Below are 16,960 nucleotides of genomic sequence, written 5' to 3'. Positions count from 1 at the left end.
AGCTGAAAGGCGACAGATTTAAGCAATGATACTTCTCGCACAAATGACGAACACATAAACATGCTAACTGAAAATCGACTCAAGTGGGCAGAGACAAGACTTTGTTCAACCGAGCCCCTGCTCTTGGACATCGTACAGTTAACAACCTCGTGTTATCTGTGAACTTATTTAGATGCCCCCAAACGCATTATATGTATTCTCACGAAAAGATTCAGTCTCTGGCTCTCCGCCGGAAGTGATCTTACGAGCTGCTTAATTGTACTGGCGACACGTCATTTGGCTAACAGAAAATGCTGTCCAGCTTTATCGGAAAACAATTCTCTCACGAAATCAAAAATGAATTACAAGGCTGCTGCAAAAGCAAAACCACAAGTTCAAAGGAACCAAAAAGTCCAAACGCAGCAACGGTCGGTTACACGTGGCTTCAGGCAATTACATATCTAAAATGTCACCCAGTATTTCCATCATAAAGTCACTTTAACCTCCAAAAAAGTTGGAGTTGGCTAAGCATACACTGAATTTTCGTAGCTCAGTGTAGTTCACACAATAAGTACATCTCTATGCGCTCTCGAATACGCAGACGTTGACAAATAACATCGATTCTCCTCAAGCATAAAACAGGCCGATAAAAACCCAGAGACATCCCTAATAGAATTAAAGTTGCGACTAGTTTTAAAACTAAACACTAAAAAAGGTGATCCGATCCGTTTAGTCGTTGCCTGCTCAGCTTCCTGAAAGAGCAAACTTGTATGTAAAACTTTACATCTCGTAAGGTTGAGCTCAACGCTTATTCAGCTTGCAGGTTCATAAGTTTGTATGGCTCCTATATAGGTCCGTACATCGTAAGTGAAGTTAATTAGCAAAGAATTTCGGCAATACTAGTAATATCACATTCTTCAAATCTTTATGATAGAAGTCATGTAATGATCACTCCGACAGCTGAGGCTGTACGAGCTGCGCGGCGTCCGTCAATGTTATAAGAGTAAAACTGTATGTACAAGATACAAAAGAAATATCTCAGTTTTATTCAGAGACCTTGGGGACCCCCCCGACCATGGAGGATACTACCTTATCTATTAATTAGATACCGTCAGAGAAGCTTTTGAGAGTATCACAGGTAAAAGACTGATAACAAAACTGCAGAAGAGAGGAGCGTTTTCGGGTGCTCAATAAGGATTCCACACGAATGTCGGTTCATCAAAAGCTCAGAAAACTCCACAAGGAGCCACGAATACGGAAGACCTTCAGTTTTCCGAAGAGGCAGGTTACAGTAGGCGTAACGAGAGATTAAAACGTTTTCGTAACCTTGAGAAGCTGGTCGCTTTTTACCTTAGTAACGGAAGCGTAAGTCATGGCAAAAAGAATGACCGCCATAGCGCCCCAGCTTGGCCCTTTGCTTTAGAATACAGCCTTTAAGTAGCTCATCTAAACTCAAAATTTTCTTTATGCTTTTTTTTCTAAGACCGCGTATGGCCAAAAGACGTATAACGACATTGTCTTAGGCGGTAAAAGTGCCCTCGCTGACGGTTATGTTTATCTATTCTGATCGTCATTCACCACTGTTAAAGTTTTCATTTGATTCCCAAACCGTGTACAGGCTCATTTCAAATGTTTTTTTTTGTAAATGTGCAAATGCGTGATTGACAGCAGAAGTAAGCGAATAAACATTGTCATGTCAAGACTTATTGGACTTTCTCTCGATAATATTTTATACATAGTAATCCAGCGGACTCAAATCTGGGCTGTGTAGCAGCTATATGTGTTTCTTCAAGAGCATATTCATATAACAACTAGCCAACCCTGCTCGTATGAACCAGGCATGATATCACTGGGACATACGGGGTCTTACCTTAGACATGTTAGCTATTCACGGTCGTATGACAATTTTGTAAAACGTGGTTCAGTATCTTCTCTAAGCATTTGCGCAGGTGCGATACTGTAAACTACCAATGGGGGAAAACTAAGTTTATTATCTCGCTGGCGCTTCGGCCAGCGCGAAGAAACCAACAATATAATAATTAGCTTTTGCCTAAGCTTTTTTGGCTGTGGTGAGTTTGTGGTTTTGTTCAGGCAAGAACTGGCGTTTATTTTACAATAAAAATGGGGATCAAAGGATGCTTTCTGTGACAAACACCCTGTTAAAATTTGTTAGAAATTAGGCAGAACACTCCGTAATGACACTGTCCGAGAACTTCTCGAGCTAGAAGTAGTACAAATGCTTGCAAAGGTAACATCCTAGAGTCACCGCGCACAGGGAACAATCTACAGGGCAAAACGCAATGTCAAAGGAAGCAAACACAGGCTCCAATTGACCTCTGAAAAGAGCGAAGCGGTTCCACTAATTTAAAAAAATCCACGAACCAATATTCCTTTCATTAAACCAAGAGGAATTAGAGATTAAGGGATCAGCCCGATTCCTAGGCGTTGCAAGAAATCGAGCCCTACAAAAGTCCTGAGATTGAGAAGGCGACAAAGAAGGCAGCGAAAGTAATAATGGAGCAATAAAGGTAATAAAGGTCTAGAGCAAAGAAAGCCGCAAAAAAAAAAGAACGAGAAAGGGGGATGGGAGTCAATCCAATTTTGCCCGCCGCTATTCTCGCGTGGAAATCAATCGCGATGTGATAAGAGCAAAGTAAGCTTCAAAGGCCTGCAAGTGTGGAAACTCCTAATAATAAGGATGGTAAGAGCTCATAAAACCTTAGCAACAAATCCGTGATCGATTTTAGATTTTTAGTGCGTAAAGGCGACACCCAGCTGAAGAATAACCCAGCACTAGAAAAGGAAGACCCAATAGAGCAAACAATAAGAAGAGTAAAAGTGAAGCACTCTAACATGGCTGGTATCTACAACCCTTAAGCCATTGCTGCAATCGGACAAAATGGTAACAAGAGAGTTTTCGTGAAAAATTATATATTTGTATCCAGTGGAAAACTAACATAAATGTGGAATCGCCCAGTAGCGTCCATGCGTCGTAACAGACCGTATTTCGGGTCATATCGCAAAACCTTTATTTACGTGAATATTTACGACTTCTTCAAAAATGTCTTTTGAAAACGGAATCAGATAATATAATAGAGAAGGCAAGGAATTCCACATAATAAAGCCTTGGATAAGAAAGCCACGATGTTGAAATTTATCAGAACGAGGCCCGGCCATTAGAAAATCAGAGGCATCACTACGCGTCTTGTATGATTTTCTGCGATCATAAGAATTCGAGAAGACAAGATACAGGGATATGAAGCCAAAGCTAACTATTCTACATAAGAAAGAAACGGTAGAGTGGGTATGTAAAAATTCGAAAATCGGTACAAGTGGCAAAAAGCTGAGTAACCATTTTAGTTCCCGGTTCTAAGAGCTTACTACGAATATAGTTCTAATGTGATGTTTAGGCTAACGTATCTCACTATGCAGGCCGATCATAAAGTAAATAGTGACATAACGGAAAACATTCAATAATTCTGGAGAGTTTTTCATAATGTCTTAAAAGAATGCCGCTGCAGCAGGTACTAATTTATGGCGTATCTGTCTTGTGAATGTGACGCCTAATGGGTCGTCTAAGTAAATACCCAGAAATATAGCTTTAAAAGAAGTGATTCAACTCTTGTGGGGTAAAGATGAATGAAACCAGGTTTTGTCACACTAATAGTCAAACAGTTATCACTCAGTCACCCACCGATTTCGGCTGGGTCGAATTAGTAAAATCATAGGTCTTCGATCCGCTGATAAAGCCAGACGTGCCATTGCGGTAAAGAGTCAGCCCCAAATGATCATTAATATTGGTGATATCGTTAAAAAATAAAGTGTAAAGTAGGATATGCGGAGATTTGCCCAGGAGAACTACAACGGACATGCTGTGTAGTGCGGACTCCCAAACTAGAAGCGAAACTTTACAAAAATATTCATCTGCCACTACTCCTGAGTGTTTTTATAGAAAATTTTGATGTTACAGTTTACGTTCCACTAGCATTAGTCGAGTATAACGTCTATTTCTGTATAAAGCTTAGCCCTGCTAATTTGATTTACTTTCGTGGCAATATTCACGAACCTTATCTAACGGTTCGCTTTGAATAATCCCAAGTCCTCATTAAACAGTACGACAGGCTGATAGGGGGGAGTAACTAGTGCCACCGGATCATCAGGTTCATCACCTCCTCAGACGAGTTAGCTCTTTACACTGTCCCGTGTAACCTATAAAATGAACAATGCATCGTTTGCTCAACCTTAACTTCATGACCCATTCCGTTTACTTTAAGATAACCTTCACCAGACTCTTACCCGCCCTCCAACACTCTCATGATTGAATGATGAACGATCTCCTCACGCGGTTTTCTAGAGACCTCTTTTTTTTCATGTGTCTTTCTCTAATATGGATGAGCGCCATTCAAATCGCTAGCGTGTCGTGTGCACTTTATTTTAGGCCCGCAATGCAGAGAACACAAATATCCGCTAGAGTTTTGCCAATTTAGTTAAGATAGCTTTAAAACGCTTCGTAGCCTGCGAGAAGCTTAGTGAAAAATAACAGAGTCCTTTACCTAGAAGTGCAATTCAGGCCTGGATGTTAGGGATGATGTCCTTCATTGCTATTTTTACTGCAAAATTACGTATTGTTTTCCACTCTTTTAGCCACATTTTCAAGATCTTGTCGTCTGCATCATGCATATAATTGTGCTAAAACATGCATTCTGTGATCCCAGGAAAAGATGTCTGCCAAGGAAAAGGCCGTATTTGTGCTGGCCGTGCAGGCTTGGACAACCCAAAGCGCAAAGATTCGTTGGGTACTTAAGTAGCTTCTTTATCGTGGTCCTCATAGGTTCGGGTAATGTCGAGAGAGTTGGCCCGAAGAGAATAATGAACTCTGCAACTTCTGTAAGAAGCTTTATCTTCCTTTCCTGTAGGTTGTGAATTTTTGACCACATTCTGACCAAACATCCACAACTTTTCTTTATTCTGGCAACTTTTATAGATTCTTTAGTCATCTATTGTGACAGCTTGTTTGGTGTGACGCACTCCTCTTATTGCGTGATTGAGTTGAACGCTCAGATGTCTCGTCGTTTTTACCAGGTTTATCATGTCCCCGCCGAGATTTAGTGTGAAACGTTGGATTTTTTTTATAAAAATAAGTAGTGTAGTTTTTGACTTCAACCAAACCAAAGATTGCTCGTGTGCTTGCATCTATATCGAGATATCTCTCAGAGTCCGGTTTGTTCTTCTTTGAGGTTCATCTGTCGCCTAGGCTTGAACTGTGACAGTGAGTCATTTGAAAAGGCAATCATTTCTATTTTCAAAAGCAGATTGCTTAGTCGTAGCACTCGATTATGTCAGGGTCTACAGCAAGAGCCTAGGATAGACTCTTGTGAAATCCCTGTTGAAATAGTTTCTTCATTGACTACCAAGCTGGTAGCTTACTTATTAGCTAACTGACTACTATTTAGTTAGTTAGCTACTAATTAACTTTTTTTCCTTTAAACATCAAAAGCATTTTTAACATTTAGGAAGGTTTTTAAAAAAAAAAGCCTTTCTTTGATCAGCTTTTCTTTGTTTTATCAACTTCTCGGAGGATTCTATCGATTGTCATCAACACTGATTTGTATTTCCGGAACCTATACCAGTTCTCAAATAAGACACCTTTTTTGGCAAGGTTTCTAAGCCTTAGTTCTATTATTTTTGCCTATAATTCCTTGGAGCTCGTCTAGGTCCTTGCCGATTGTCACTCCTGTAAGTATCTTTCTAGCTTCATTACATGCTTCTCGACCCTGAACAATTTATTTTACCAGTAGTTCGGTTTCCATTTTTAATTCACCTTACAAGATCGTCTTGCTCTGCAGATTTCTGCTAGGAGTTGCTGTAGATCTTTTCCATTTTGCAGGCCTCCATGTTCCTGTACTTAGCATTTCACGACGTTCCTTTTCCAGATACATCAGTGAAATTCTGCTACTAAGACTCCTGCTTGTTTGTACGAGATGTCCTCCTCCTCTCCAAGCTCTCTCCGGCCATCAAGGCAGGCAGTTTGATCCATTTCGTACATCGTGAGATCTATGAAGAAGGAAGTCGCATGACCCTAAAAGTCGGCACGACACCCGTGTTTAACATTTCTAAATTTTGCGCGACTATTGACTCTAGCAGCTGCCGGCATCTCCTGTTTGTCCAACAAACTCCCCATGTTTCTGATGCCGCGTTAAAGCTGACGGCAATAATTTACTAGAGCATCTGCCACTTCAATTACTCTGCTACACCGTTGAAAATTTTATTTAAGTCTTTCATAGTTTCAAAAAGACGAGTAGGAAGAATAGATGTAAGTTAGGTTTTTTGCACTCAAGAAAATCTTTCCGGCTCTACTACACATTGCAATTCTTCCTCGTTTTTTTATGCTCGGGCTGAGCCTTCGAGACTCCAGAGGACCCGCCGAAAATAGGTACGTCAGCCTTTTTATCTGAATAAACTCCTTGAAAAGATCGCGAGAGGTTCTACTTTGTTATAGTTTAGTTGGGAAACAATAATCATTACTCATTTGCTCCAAGATCCTTTTCTCTTATTTTTTCCGTTGGAGAAAGAATAGTTATTGGGTCGTTTTCACTACTCTTTTTGCCTTTGGCATTTATTGATGTCTCGAAGTTACTTACCTTGAGGATACAGGCACTGCAGTCGGTTCACTTGTGTTGTTTGTCGATGTCGGAACCTTGCTAGCGAGTGACTTACCGACATGATTTACCTATATTCGCTTACAAGTGTCCTTCACTTCGTAGAATTTTTGTTCTTGTGACCCTAGCTTTGTGTTGCAGCGGATCACATCCAGCTGAAGCTTCCTCAAGACATTTTTAAAGGATGTGTTTTCATCAGCATCGTTCAACATTGTCTGTGATTGCTAGCTACAAGTGCACTTCGTCAGCTACAATATCAACAATCTTCCCGAGAACCCCGTAGCTTCCCGGTTTACTGAGCTGAAGATTTCGCTGAAAAGGCTTCCAGCTCATTCCTACTGCTCTTCTAGACATGTACAGTAGATCTTTCTATGAATTCCGCCGGATTTCCTTTAAGTTCGCTGAATTATGCGTCCGGGGTTGTTTCTCTTCAGTGACAATTAGCTCTTGCAAGGCTTTATAGGTGCGTGTGTTACGTGCATATTTTTACCTCCTTGTGGCTATGCAAGCTCCTTCGATCCTGGAAAAACTTTAGCTTTTTGCCCAGGTTGCACTCGCTTATTTCAATCCAAATCTGCTTTGTATTTATGAGGTGCATGCTGGCATCAGGCGAAGATTGAACAGCCATATTTGCTTTTTCCCTTGAGCGAAGTTTGAGAATCGGATATCCCAGTTGACTCTCCGCCTCCCTCTGCTTCTACAGAAATCTTTATATTCGTTCTATGTCGCGCAGTATTTGGGTCTCCCGGCTGGCAGACCGTGTGTACGACCTAGTATATAAAAGCTGTTTGCTAAAGAAACTAAGTCACGCCAATACAAAACAAAAACGATACCTTTGATTTCCATAGTCCCTTTGTGGAGTGCTATTAGGGCTAATAATCTGTAAATTTGTTGGATTGCATCTCGCCCTAAGGTTAGAGTTTGGGTCGTACTGTCTGTCAGCATGTCACTTTGGTAACCATGATGCCGAAAATTATTAAACTGATGAAAAAATCACCCATCTTAGCATTTTGTGTCTAGGTTGAATTACTAGGTCAATACTCTTTTTATAAGGCTCCCAGGTTAGTAGGCACTAACAGCAGAAATTCTGCTAATTTTTAGAACAGTAGCTCAACCACAACCGCTCTCCGCGAAACCGAATCTGTTACATGTGAGCTGGTTTGAGTCAATGAGAGTGAAGTTTTGATTAATCCTAGTTTCTTCTTTCTTGAAAGACCGGTGAAGATTCTGTCGATTGCGAGAACGGCAAATGAATATTGACTGACGACGTGGTGACAAGCACCATATGTTTCGATTAGGTTCTGTAGGATATTTGACCAAACGTGTCCATCGCTCATAAGATCACTGTTGGAAAATATCATATTTAATATTATGCTCAGATCACTACAGGCAATGGCAAACCCATCTTCGATGAGACTTATTGGCAACGAAATTTTCGCTAGCTTTGTTATTCGTACATAAGGGCTCTATACAAGATAACGCTTATAACGCATAATGGCAATGGTCTGTTCTTGTCGAATTCGTCGTCCTACATATCAACAGGCAAAACAGATAGTCCAAGACTACTTCTGCACGTTATGTGTGCACATTACTAAGCAGAAGCAGCAAGCTTTGACATAATGTTGCAGTAGCGACAATTACGATGCTAACAGTCGTAGGTCTCGTTTGTGCGTTTAGAGTAAACGGAATTCACCGAGAAGATAAAATAAGCTTTACTAGCGCTGTAGGAACTCGAGGGAATTTGGTTATGGTAATATGACATCAATAGCACACAATAAATCTAAGAGTACGCTGGAAGCAGTCTGTAAGGTGAAATCCAAAAGCTTGTATTTTCTCATTCCTCCGGGAAAGAGACAAAGCAGCGAATTGCAAGGATGTTTGAAGCAATTGGAATCTAGGAGGCTGGACTACAAGCTCCCAAATCTTAGAATTGATAACATGACTTTAAGTTCATCTTATCGTTCCATTTTAAAACTATAGCATTGGTAGAAACAACGAACGCTAGAAAATGCCCTGCGTGTCGAAGCATAAACACTAACGGAGTGATCGACGAAAATCGCCGTACATCACGTTCGATCATACTCGTTTATTCATGACTTGCTTAGCAAAGCTAAGAAGAAGAAGATTTCTTGTTACGAAAAATTGTTTACTCATTCTCGAATTGCGTTTAGAGTACTGCTTATTTACGAGATATTACTGACTACATGTAAAAATACGCCGGAGAGCGTAGGACTAACAGCAACACCGCCTTTTAGTAAGTAGACCGAGCACGTTCATTATATCTATAAATACCGTTGATAAACTAAGATCGGCGGTACATGACAGAAAGGGTCACAGCCTTCCTCCAACTCACGTCTAGTTAATACGGTCATAGCCCTTAATGGCCTAATAAAAAAAGCGTCTGACCGACAATTAGTAGAAGTTCGTAGAATACGTACAGGTGTAGGTATAGTATAAATTCGAAACTAAATTAGACCATAAAGTTTGTTTTACCACTTTTCAGTAAACAACTAAATGGATTATCGAATTTAACATACCATCGCAAGTTATTATCTGCGTTGTATAATAGCTATGCCCCCGCACTTAAATTTGTCCACTCAAATATAAATTATATTTAGGAAAGGGAACTTTATTAGCAGCTTCTTTTAATAAGACTGAACAAACGGACGGTCCGTCGAACCTCAGATCGATAAGCGTACTTTCGGTTCAGCAAGGTTTACTGTTCATGGGGCAAATCTTGAAATATTTTCAGCTTGGCTTTCGAAAAAAATTAATAACAAACCAAATCTTTCTGATTTCGAATAGAAATTGAGCGATCCTGCGCGATATTAAATTTACAATGCGCTTTCGACGCCATGAAAACAGAGCCAGTACTAAAACCTGTACATTTGATTACATACAAGTTTAGCCCTATGACGAAGGTCCTGGAATAGCGTGCACCACTGGCACTTTTAAAATTTGGCGGCACTCGCCTTCGCTAATCACTAAGGCTATATCTCAAGAGTCCTGTATCTGCTTTATGCTTCATTAATATGGCCAACGAAGATAGAGCTATTAAGAGTTAGACTGCCTTAGTGATACAGTTTTTTGTTTATCGAAAGAACCTATGTTGTATCCCGAAATAGTAGACCATGTTCGTAGGAGTGATTTTAACATGTATAGATGTTAAGAAGATACTCTCTAGGAACGTGCAGGGGCAAGCATATAATAATAAATAAATTTCAATACGTAGAACTGCATAGTCTAGTATTATAGTGGTACAAAACGAAACACGGTGTTTTGGCCGCTTAGTTTGACACCGAAGCTATTGGATAGACTATATGATAGTCCTTTTTAAGAGATCTGAAGTCATTTTTTGAAAAATTTGTTAAACTGATACAAAGAAGATTTTACAAAAAAAAATTGCTAGATTCAGTTTTATTACACTTTCGTCATCTGTACTAAAATGAGGCATGAATCGATTACACGTATTCGTTGATTTATTATAATTTGCAAACAAGTGAATACATCTCAGTCAAAGTCCTTTGCTTTCTGCATCTTTCATCCACCTTCTGGAAGCTAGTGTATCCCGACTTCATCTTCGAAAGTGACCAATTCGTCGACTCATTTGCGGACTTTGGCCTCTGTTCTGAGATATTTGTTTTCCTAACTGATACAAGTGATAATCGGATAGGGCGATGTTTGTATTATATGCCAGGTGGGGCGGAGTTTCCCACTGGAAGTTCGTTGGCCTTGGCTGGATCATCGAGGCAGTATGCAGTGTAACGGTACCATAAAACAAGGTCAGGTTGTGCCGCCTTTTACCGGTTCAAGAGCTTCTTATTTCAATTTAGTAGCTCAGCCAGCTGAGCCGAATAACATATTTTTCCATGGAATTTAATAACTCTAAAACACCCCTTTCTGATTCCATTATAAGACAGGTACACCGGTTATCCATGAATACTTACTCATGGCGTTCAATTGAAGAGGTCTAATTATTCCAGTTCATATTTAGGGTTGTCGCCAATGTTTCATCGTCGGTAGCAATCTTGTGTAGAAAAAACCTTCTTATATGTCGTACAAGGAACAAAAGGCATGTTGTCAGACTTACTTTTTTTGTTTTCATTGACGCAATGGTTTGAAGGGTCAAGCTTCCGATTAAATAACAGGAGTTGCTGTTCAGAATATCGCCAACAACACATACCAAACAACTTGTGTGGACAAAGGAAATTATCTTTATTAAGTTCATTGGGACCCCAATTTGCGGCTATTTTGAACTTTTCTAGCGTATGCAAAGTATTGACAAGTCTGGGTCATTGCTGCATGCATTTATTTGCATACGCATTGAAAGGTCATTGGTCGACTGGACCGCGTTTTGCTTACCGAGTTCCTGCAGCTCGTCGTCGTTCCCTTATTGTGGCCATCCGAAGCGTGGTTTGTCCTTTGAGTCGAAATCCGCTTCTAAAGCCGCTCTCTAAACAACGCTCTCTATACGTTCGTCTTCGACTTGGTAAACAATTATTTTTGTTTCGGCAGCACTTTTTCATCAAGAAAAAAGTAATGTTGGATATGCGTTTTTTTTAGCTCTAAACTGAACGTACCGAATCGCCACTTACAGCGCTAATGTCTTAGTGAAAACAACAAGGCCATACTGGCAATCAAAACAGTCGTCAAAAACATCCATGAGTACTAGTAGATACTAGTTAATAGATAGATACTAGATAATAGATAGATAGTGGTACTCGAATGCTTTATTTCTTACTCTACACAAATATAGTTGAAGAATTGAGCGAAGTCAAATTCGTACAATCAAACACCATAATTTGATACACATAACGGTAGTATGTTAAATTTATCCGCATTTCGAAAACAAATCATTGTCTTTCTTGCAACAGTTAAATCTCGCCTATTTCCTAAATATAGATTTCACATTTTTTAAGGAAGCCATATTAATCAAGAAAAAATAACTTTTTGTCCCGATATATCACGATCGCAGAGGTCTTTAGTAAAATAAACTTGAAAATGAAGCATTCTATTGCTAAAGTGAAAATATATACGGGGAATTGCATGGTCACTATGGTTTACAGTAAGGTTGTAGACAGCTTGATCGTTTTCACATAGCCCTTAATATTGTTTTTAATTTGTTGCAGGGCACTCGATCTTGCGTGGCACTTCTGAGGGTGAATTGATTGCATACCAGAGAAAGCTATGGGTATCCTTCTTCGACCAAAACGAACACAACATTGTAAGGGCATCATGTCTTGATGCGCTTGCTTATTTTCCCGAAATTTCGATCGCAGCTCTTCCTGAAAAGGTTTGGATCGTGAATATATTGTGTACGATATATATTATGCATTAGTACTGGCACGACTACGACTTACTTGCGTGCATCGCATTTTCATATAATAACCGAACTACTTAGCGTTTTATGCTATTGGTAAACGCCATAACACTAGACGGCGCTATCTACGTATTTGTTCCAATATGTATACCGTTATTTTGCTCTGAGCCCGTTCCTGCTTGAAGTTCCAATCCTTCCAACATTTCATGATACTGTATTGAGAGTCGTCGAGATTTTACTGTATCGGGATTATCTTACCATTCCCAGCATTCCTTACGTCATCCCTCAACCGCCGCAGCCTCCGTCTCTGCTTGAACCGTATGTTTTACTGCTTGGACCACGCCCTTTAACTCTCGGCCGTATATACCTCAACAACCAATAAAACCGACCGCCTCTTCAATTCCGACTTTGATAGCGGTCGCTGGTTCACAGGCGTCTTAGTCTCTAGAATTTGAACTTCACCAACCTACGTACCTAGTCACCAGCTTGAATTGACACCTCATTACCTTTTGCGCAGTTTTTCCGATTCCTACACATTCGGAACCTGTTCTACCACAGCATAAACACGGCTTTAGCTTGGGATTGCGTCAACCCCAACAGTGCTCTTTAATTTAAACCATTAACGAACACATACCTAATCTGCTCTCGCATGAAGTTTAATAGTGACCTTATTCAGTCGAAAGCTCATTCATTGTATTTGCCTGAGCTGGGCTACCTCGAGGTCTTTGAACTCCATGACGGGTAATTTCAGCTGCCTTACATCTAAAATGAACCTTCTGTTGCGTTTCTCTCCACCTGGCTTCTGTTGGCACTGAGATGCTTAGCTTGGAAATGATTCTGCACATCACAGCGAGACAGATACTTGGCTGACCCTGTCTTTTGCTTGGCTTCAGCCATACATCGGTGCATTCGGTAATCATTTGCAAACTTTGCAAAAGCCGTGAAGTCAGGTAACGTCGCTTCAGCAAGATGATTCACAAAGCTGTCACATTGATGTAATTCCTCTTTTAACCGACGCGTTCTTTCCTGAGTGAACCCGTACATTTTCCTATCATCTATTTGGACCTGTGCATAATATCCTGCCGCGGAAGTGGAAACCGCTTCAATAGACGAGCGTTGAAATAAAAGCGTTGAGCGAGTTAAATAGGTGCTTATGCGATCATCCGTGGGCACCCGCCTGTGTTTCTAAAATCCTAACCATTACTTAAGTCTCGAGTAGTTAAGGCATAATAGGTTCACTTACAACGCAACTTCTTCCCCGTTTTCAAACCTTTCACCATGAACCTTAGCCTTGAAATTTGACCGGCCACTTCGTCCTTTTTCGTATCAACTAATGTGCGGGTAAGTGTGCTTCGACGATTTGTTCTCCTCTCGTAGAAATCAACTGCTAACTCCATTAATGAAGATGTAGTTGGTTGAATCTATGAACAAGAAGACTGAACCATGCATAGATTAGCAGCCGTGGTAGAGTAGCACCGCCGGCTGCCAGCCGTTGAACTAAGATTCAGTTTGCAAATAAACCTTTTTTTTATAAAAGATGGGTACAAAGAAAAAATACGCTGTGCTGTTACAATTACATAGCTGAAGAACGTAAGAAGATTAAGTAGGAAATCTCAAATATTTCCTGGAAAACAAAAACTGCTTATAAAGTATCTTTTTGGCAAATATGGACATGAAAGACGCTCGAGACAAGGCCCAAGAAGAGTAAACCAACTCTGAGCGTAAAAGATCCTGTTGGAAGCATTCCAATAACAGGAAAACCAGAATGACGACTGATAGCTGTCAAGCGCTGACAGAAAGATCTCTTGGTGTCACAAGTACAGTACACGAAGCTCACGAGTAAAATCTGGCAATAGATGTTGCAGCTTTTTTCGAAGCCGTAGTTATCAAAGATACCAATTAATAGTTTAATTCAGGGGCTGCACACATGTAGGGAACGGCGCGCCGAAATGCTTCACGTATACACGTCCAGGACAGAGATCCTATGCAATGAGGTTAGCATCACTGCTAATGTAACAAATGATCATATTCTATGTGGACTACAACCAGAATAGAAGTCGGTGATAACAAAATCGATATAGGCGTTACGAAGATGTGTCGTCGTGGTTAAGAGCTGTACACGGAAGCATTTAATCAGCAGAAAGCAGCGAATTAGTAGGCGAATGCAAATGGCCACTCTATCCAATAACGTACAGAAGTGTGTACGAGCGTATCGTCACTAAACGGAACAAAGTCGACCAGACCGAGATCAAGATGGTGACCATCGGGACCACTGAAAAATGATTAGCCAGAATGGATTAACAGATGGATATAATTATGCAGGCACAACAAGGTGGTTATATATAGAAATACAACTCGAACTGAAACCGTGATAGAAAAACGGTCTCAAACAAATCAGTATCAGCCTCTAGATAAGCGTGAAGCGAATGTGACTCATAATAGGGTAACTGTGAAGGGCTGGTGACAGTAATAAACAGGGAAGACACACGGGTCGTTAGTTACGAAGATTACCCAGGGCTTGACGCAATTCTGCACGACAAACTACCGACACATTGTTACCGCCAAAAATATGATACGTCCTGTAAGCGCAATGTCAGAAAAATGGTGCTGCCGATTGTGAATTGACGCAAACAAAAGACCGTAATTAGTAAGGGAGCACTGAAAAAATATTGCCCATTTTTCAGCGACAGTTACCGAAGAGGCAAGTAAACATTTTACAGGCAGACGATGCGGTACCGGCATTAGTTAAACAACATCTATGCGTGCTTGTATTATAAATAAACGCAGGCATGTACTTGCGGCGTTGAGTGAACGAAATTCTCTGAGTTCTACAATGCAGAAGCTGAAGGGAGTCGTTCAATGATATCAAGGCCATACAGATTTATCTTCGTTGAAAGAGGGGCACTGCAGAAAATCCTAAAAGACATCTGAGGCAAGAATAGTGATTCTATCGCTGTACATGCGAGTTCCGTTTAATAGAAGGAACTGCTATCTGTCACAGAATGATAGTCGACTGTGACAAGTGTGCAGACTGTACGGATGAACCTTCCAATGATGCTTACCTATGATGTATTTGACTTGGCGTAGTGCTATTTCCATTTATGAATAAAAAAGTGTGACAATAAAGATAACAGCATTCGATGATAACTGGCATCAAGGACAAACTGGGCGTCAATTTCCGTTTATGGTTATCCTCACTGCGGCAAGTGAGAGTTCCGAACACTGAACAAGTCAAATGCAACGAAACTCAGCGAGATCACTTAAATATATGAAAAGCGTGAACTTGTCAAGTAATATTGTTAGACCGCGTCCTATCAAGTACAAGCGATTAGTAAATACTCGAAATCGAAGAGCATTAGGAATGTACGAGAATTTTTTAAACATGTAGGATTTTTTTTTTAAAATAAAAAACTTCGCCATCAAGAACACTGCGAAGTTTGCATAGTCAGAGCAGTACAAACAAACGTTTCGCAAGTGTTTGGTCCGGGGTGTTTGGCTATCAACTGTGTCAGTTGTAAACCACGCATTATTTTTCATACAATCAGGGTGTGACGCTACCAAGGTGTGATCTCCCAACTAACTTTCTTGATATGCAATAAATTAAATGAATTTTTTAACAGCTAATAATAAAGAACAACGCTTGCTTTATCTTCACGTCTTGTTTCATCTTTATATCCACTGTTTAATAGCTTTTCTATTACCTAACCAATTGAGAAATTGATTATGTTGCCACTTTTTGGGTTCCCGATCGACAATAAGAAAATCGTATTTTCGGCGTAATTTCACAATGGAAAGCGGCGAAAGAGGAATAATGTTTCTTCAATATGTTATCAGTCACCCGCTAATATTTTGTGATCTCCGTAAAAACTCAGATCATACCACGAAAGCTTAACCTCTTAACCTAAAGACGATTCTGACTATGTGTGTATGCGATTTATTTTTTAAACATTTTAGGAGGTTTGCAAACTCCGGCTGACGCTTGAGTTTTCATCACTGAACTCGTCAGAGGAGGGTTCTTTAGCTGTACCAGCATCGTTCTTTACTGTAGGCCCGGTGGCCAACATCTGCAGTCATTCGAACTCTGCGCTTCTACAGAAAGCCTTCTCAAATTTTATTAGTACTCGTATACGGCACGAGGTTAGATGTTTACCAAGGTATGACATTTTTTTTTGGTATAATAGTAATATTCAACGTCACATTAACCACCATGTGGTAATTTACAATTTTTTTTATTTCACTATTAATTTGGAAAATATCGTACGTTGTTCCGCAAGGAAAAAGCGTGCCAACTGATTCAATTCATTTGACGTAAATATATGCAATATGAGTATTTTTAACCGAGATCGTGAACAGTGGACAAAGCTAGAAAGAAAAAACTAAGTAAAAAACGTTGCTGTTCTCTTTTGCAACAAAATTCGATCTAATTTATTGCCGTGAGTAGAATACTTTAGGGAAATTGCCTAATAGAAATCCATTTTAATTTTTGAAAGTGAACATAAATCTACTAATTTATGCGGAAATTTGGTGCGGAAATCGGCGTTTTTCCTGACAAAAAGAGTATCCTTTTAAGGGGATTTAAAGTCATTTTAGTCGAGTCTAGTCACATTTCGCTGTCTATATTTGACAACTGGTTCTTCCAAGCTGGTTTGAACATTCAGTTCGAAGTCAATATAGAGCTATCACATATTGCACGCCGGTTTAAGTTTACTCAATTAAGTTATTACGTTAGCTTTAGGGATAACAACAATGCTTGGCCACAATGATATTAACTTTTCCCAGCTACTTTATCTCCATATTATTAATCTCATCAGTTCCCTCAGATCGTTTTTTATATTAAACAGTAATCAAACGCCAATAGTGTGTTCCTGATCCTGTCTGTCTTTTCAAAGAGCCTACGTATTGTTAATATAAAATTGTGACTGCACTGCCTTCTATTCCTAAATCAGATCTAGTGTGTAGTTTATACACATTCCGTCCTCGATCTTCAAGTTATTTAAGGAAT

General features: G+C 39.9%; 1 protein-coding gene across 8 annotated transcripts in view; it reads left to right on the top strand.

Moving 5' to 3' along the window:
• Positions 1-16,960, top strand: part of LOC111254977 (uncharacterized) — a 144,198-nt gene that overhangs the window by 53,736 nt on the left and 73,502 nt on the right. For all 8 annotated transcript variants that reach the window (XR_015317636.1, XR_015317635.1, XM_086975611.1 and 5 more), the window contains 2 exons: positions 11,768-11,931; positions 15,913-16,112. Coding sequence is in view for 6 of the 8 variants with exons in the window: in XM_086975611.1 (XP_086831737.1) it covers positions 11,768-11,931; positions 15,913-16,112 (364 nt within the window). In the remaining 2 variants the exon portion in view is untranslated. The remainder of the gene's footprint in view (positions 1-11,767; positions 11,932-15,912; positions 16,113-16,960) is intronic.

Source organism: Varroa destructor, unplaced genomic scaffold (genome assembly GCF_002443255.2).
Source record: "Varroa destructor unplaced genomic scaffold, Vdes_3.0 BEIS01000007.1, whole genome shotgun sequence".
NCBI lineage: Eukaryota > Metazoa > Arthropoda > Arachnida > Mesostigmata > Varroidae > Varroa > Varroa destructor.
The sequence above is the reverse complement of the archived record's forward strand: the minus strand, read 5'-3'. Positions and strand labels throughout refer to the sequence as shown.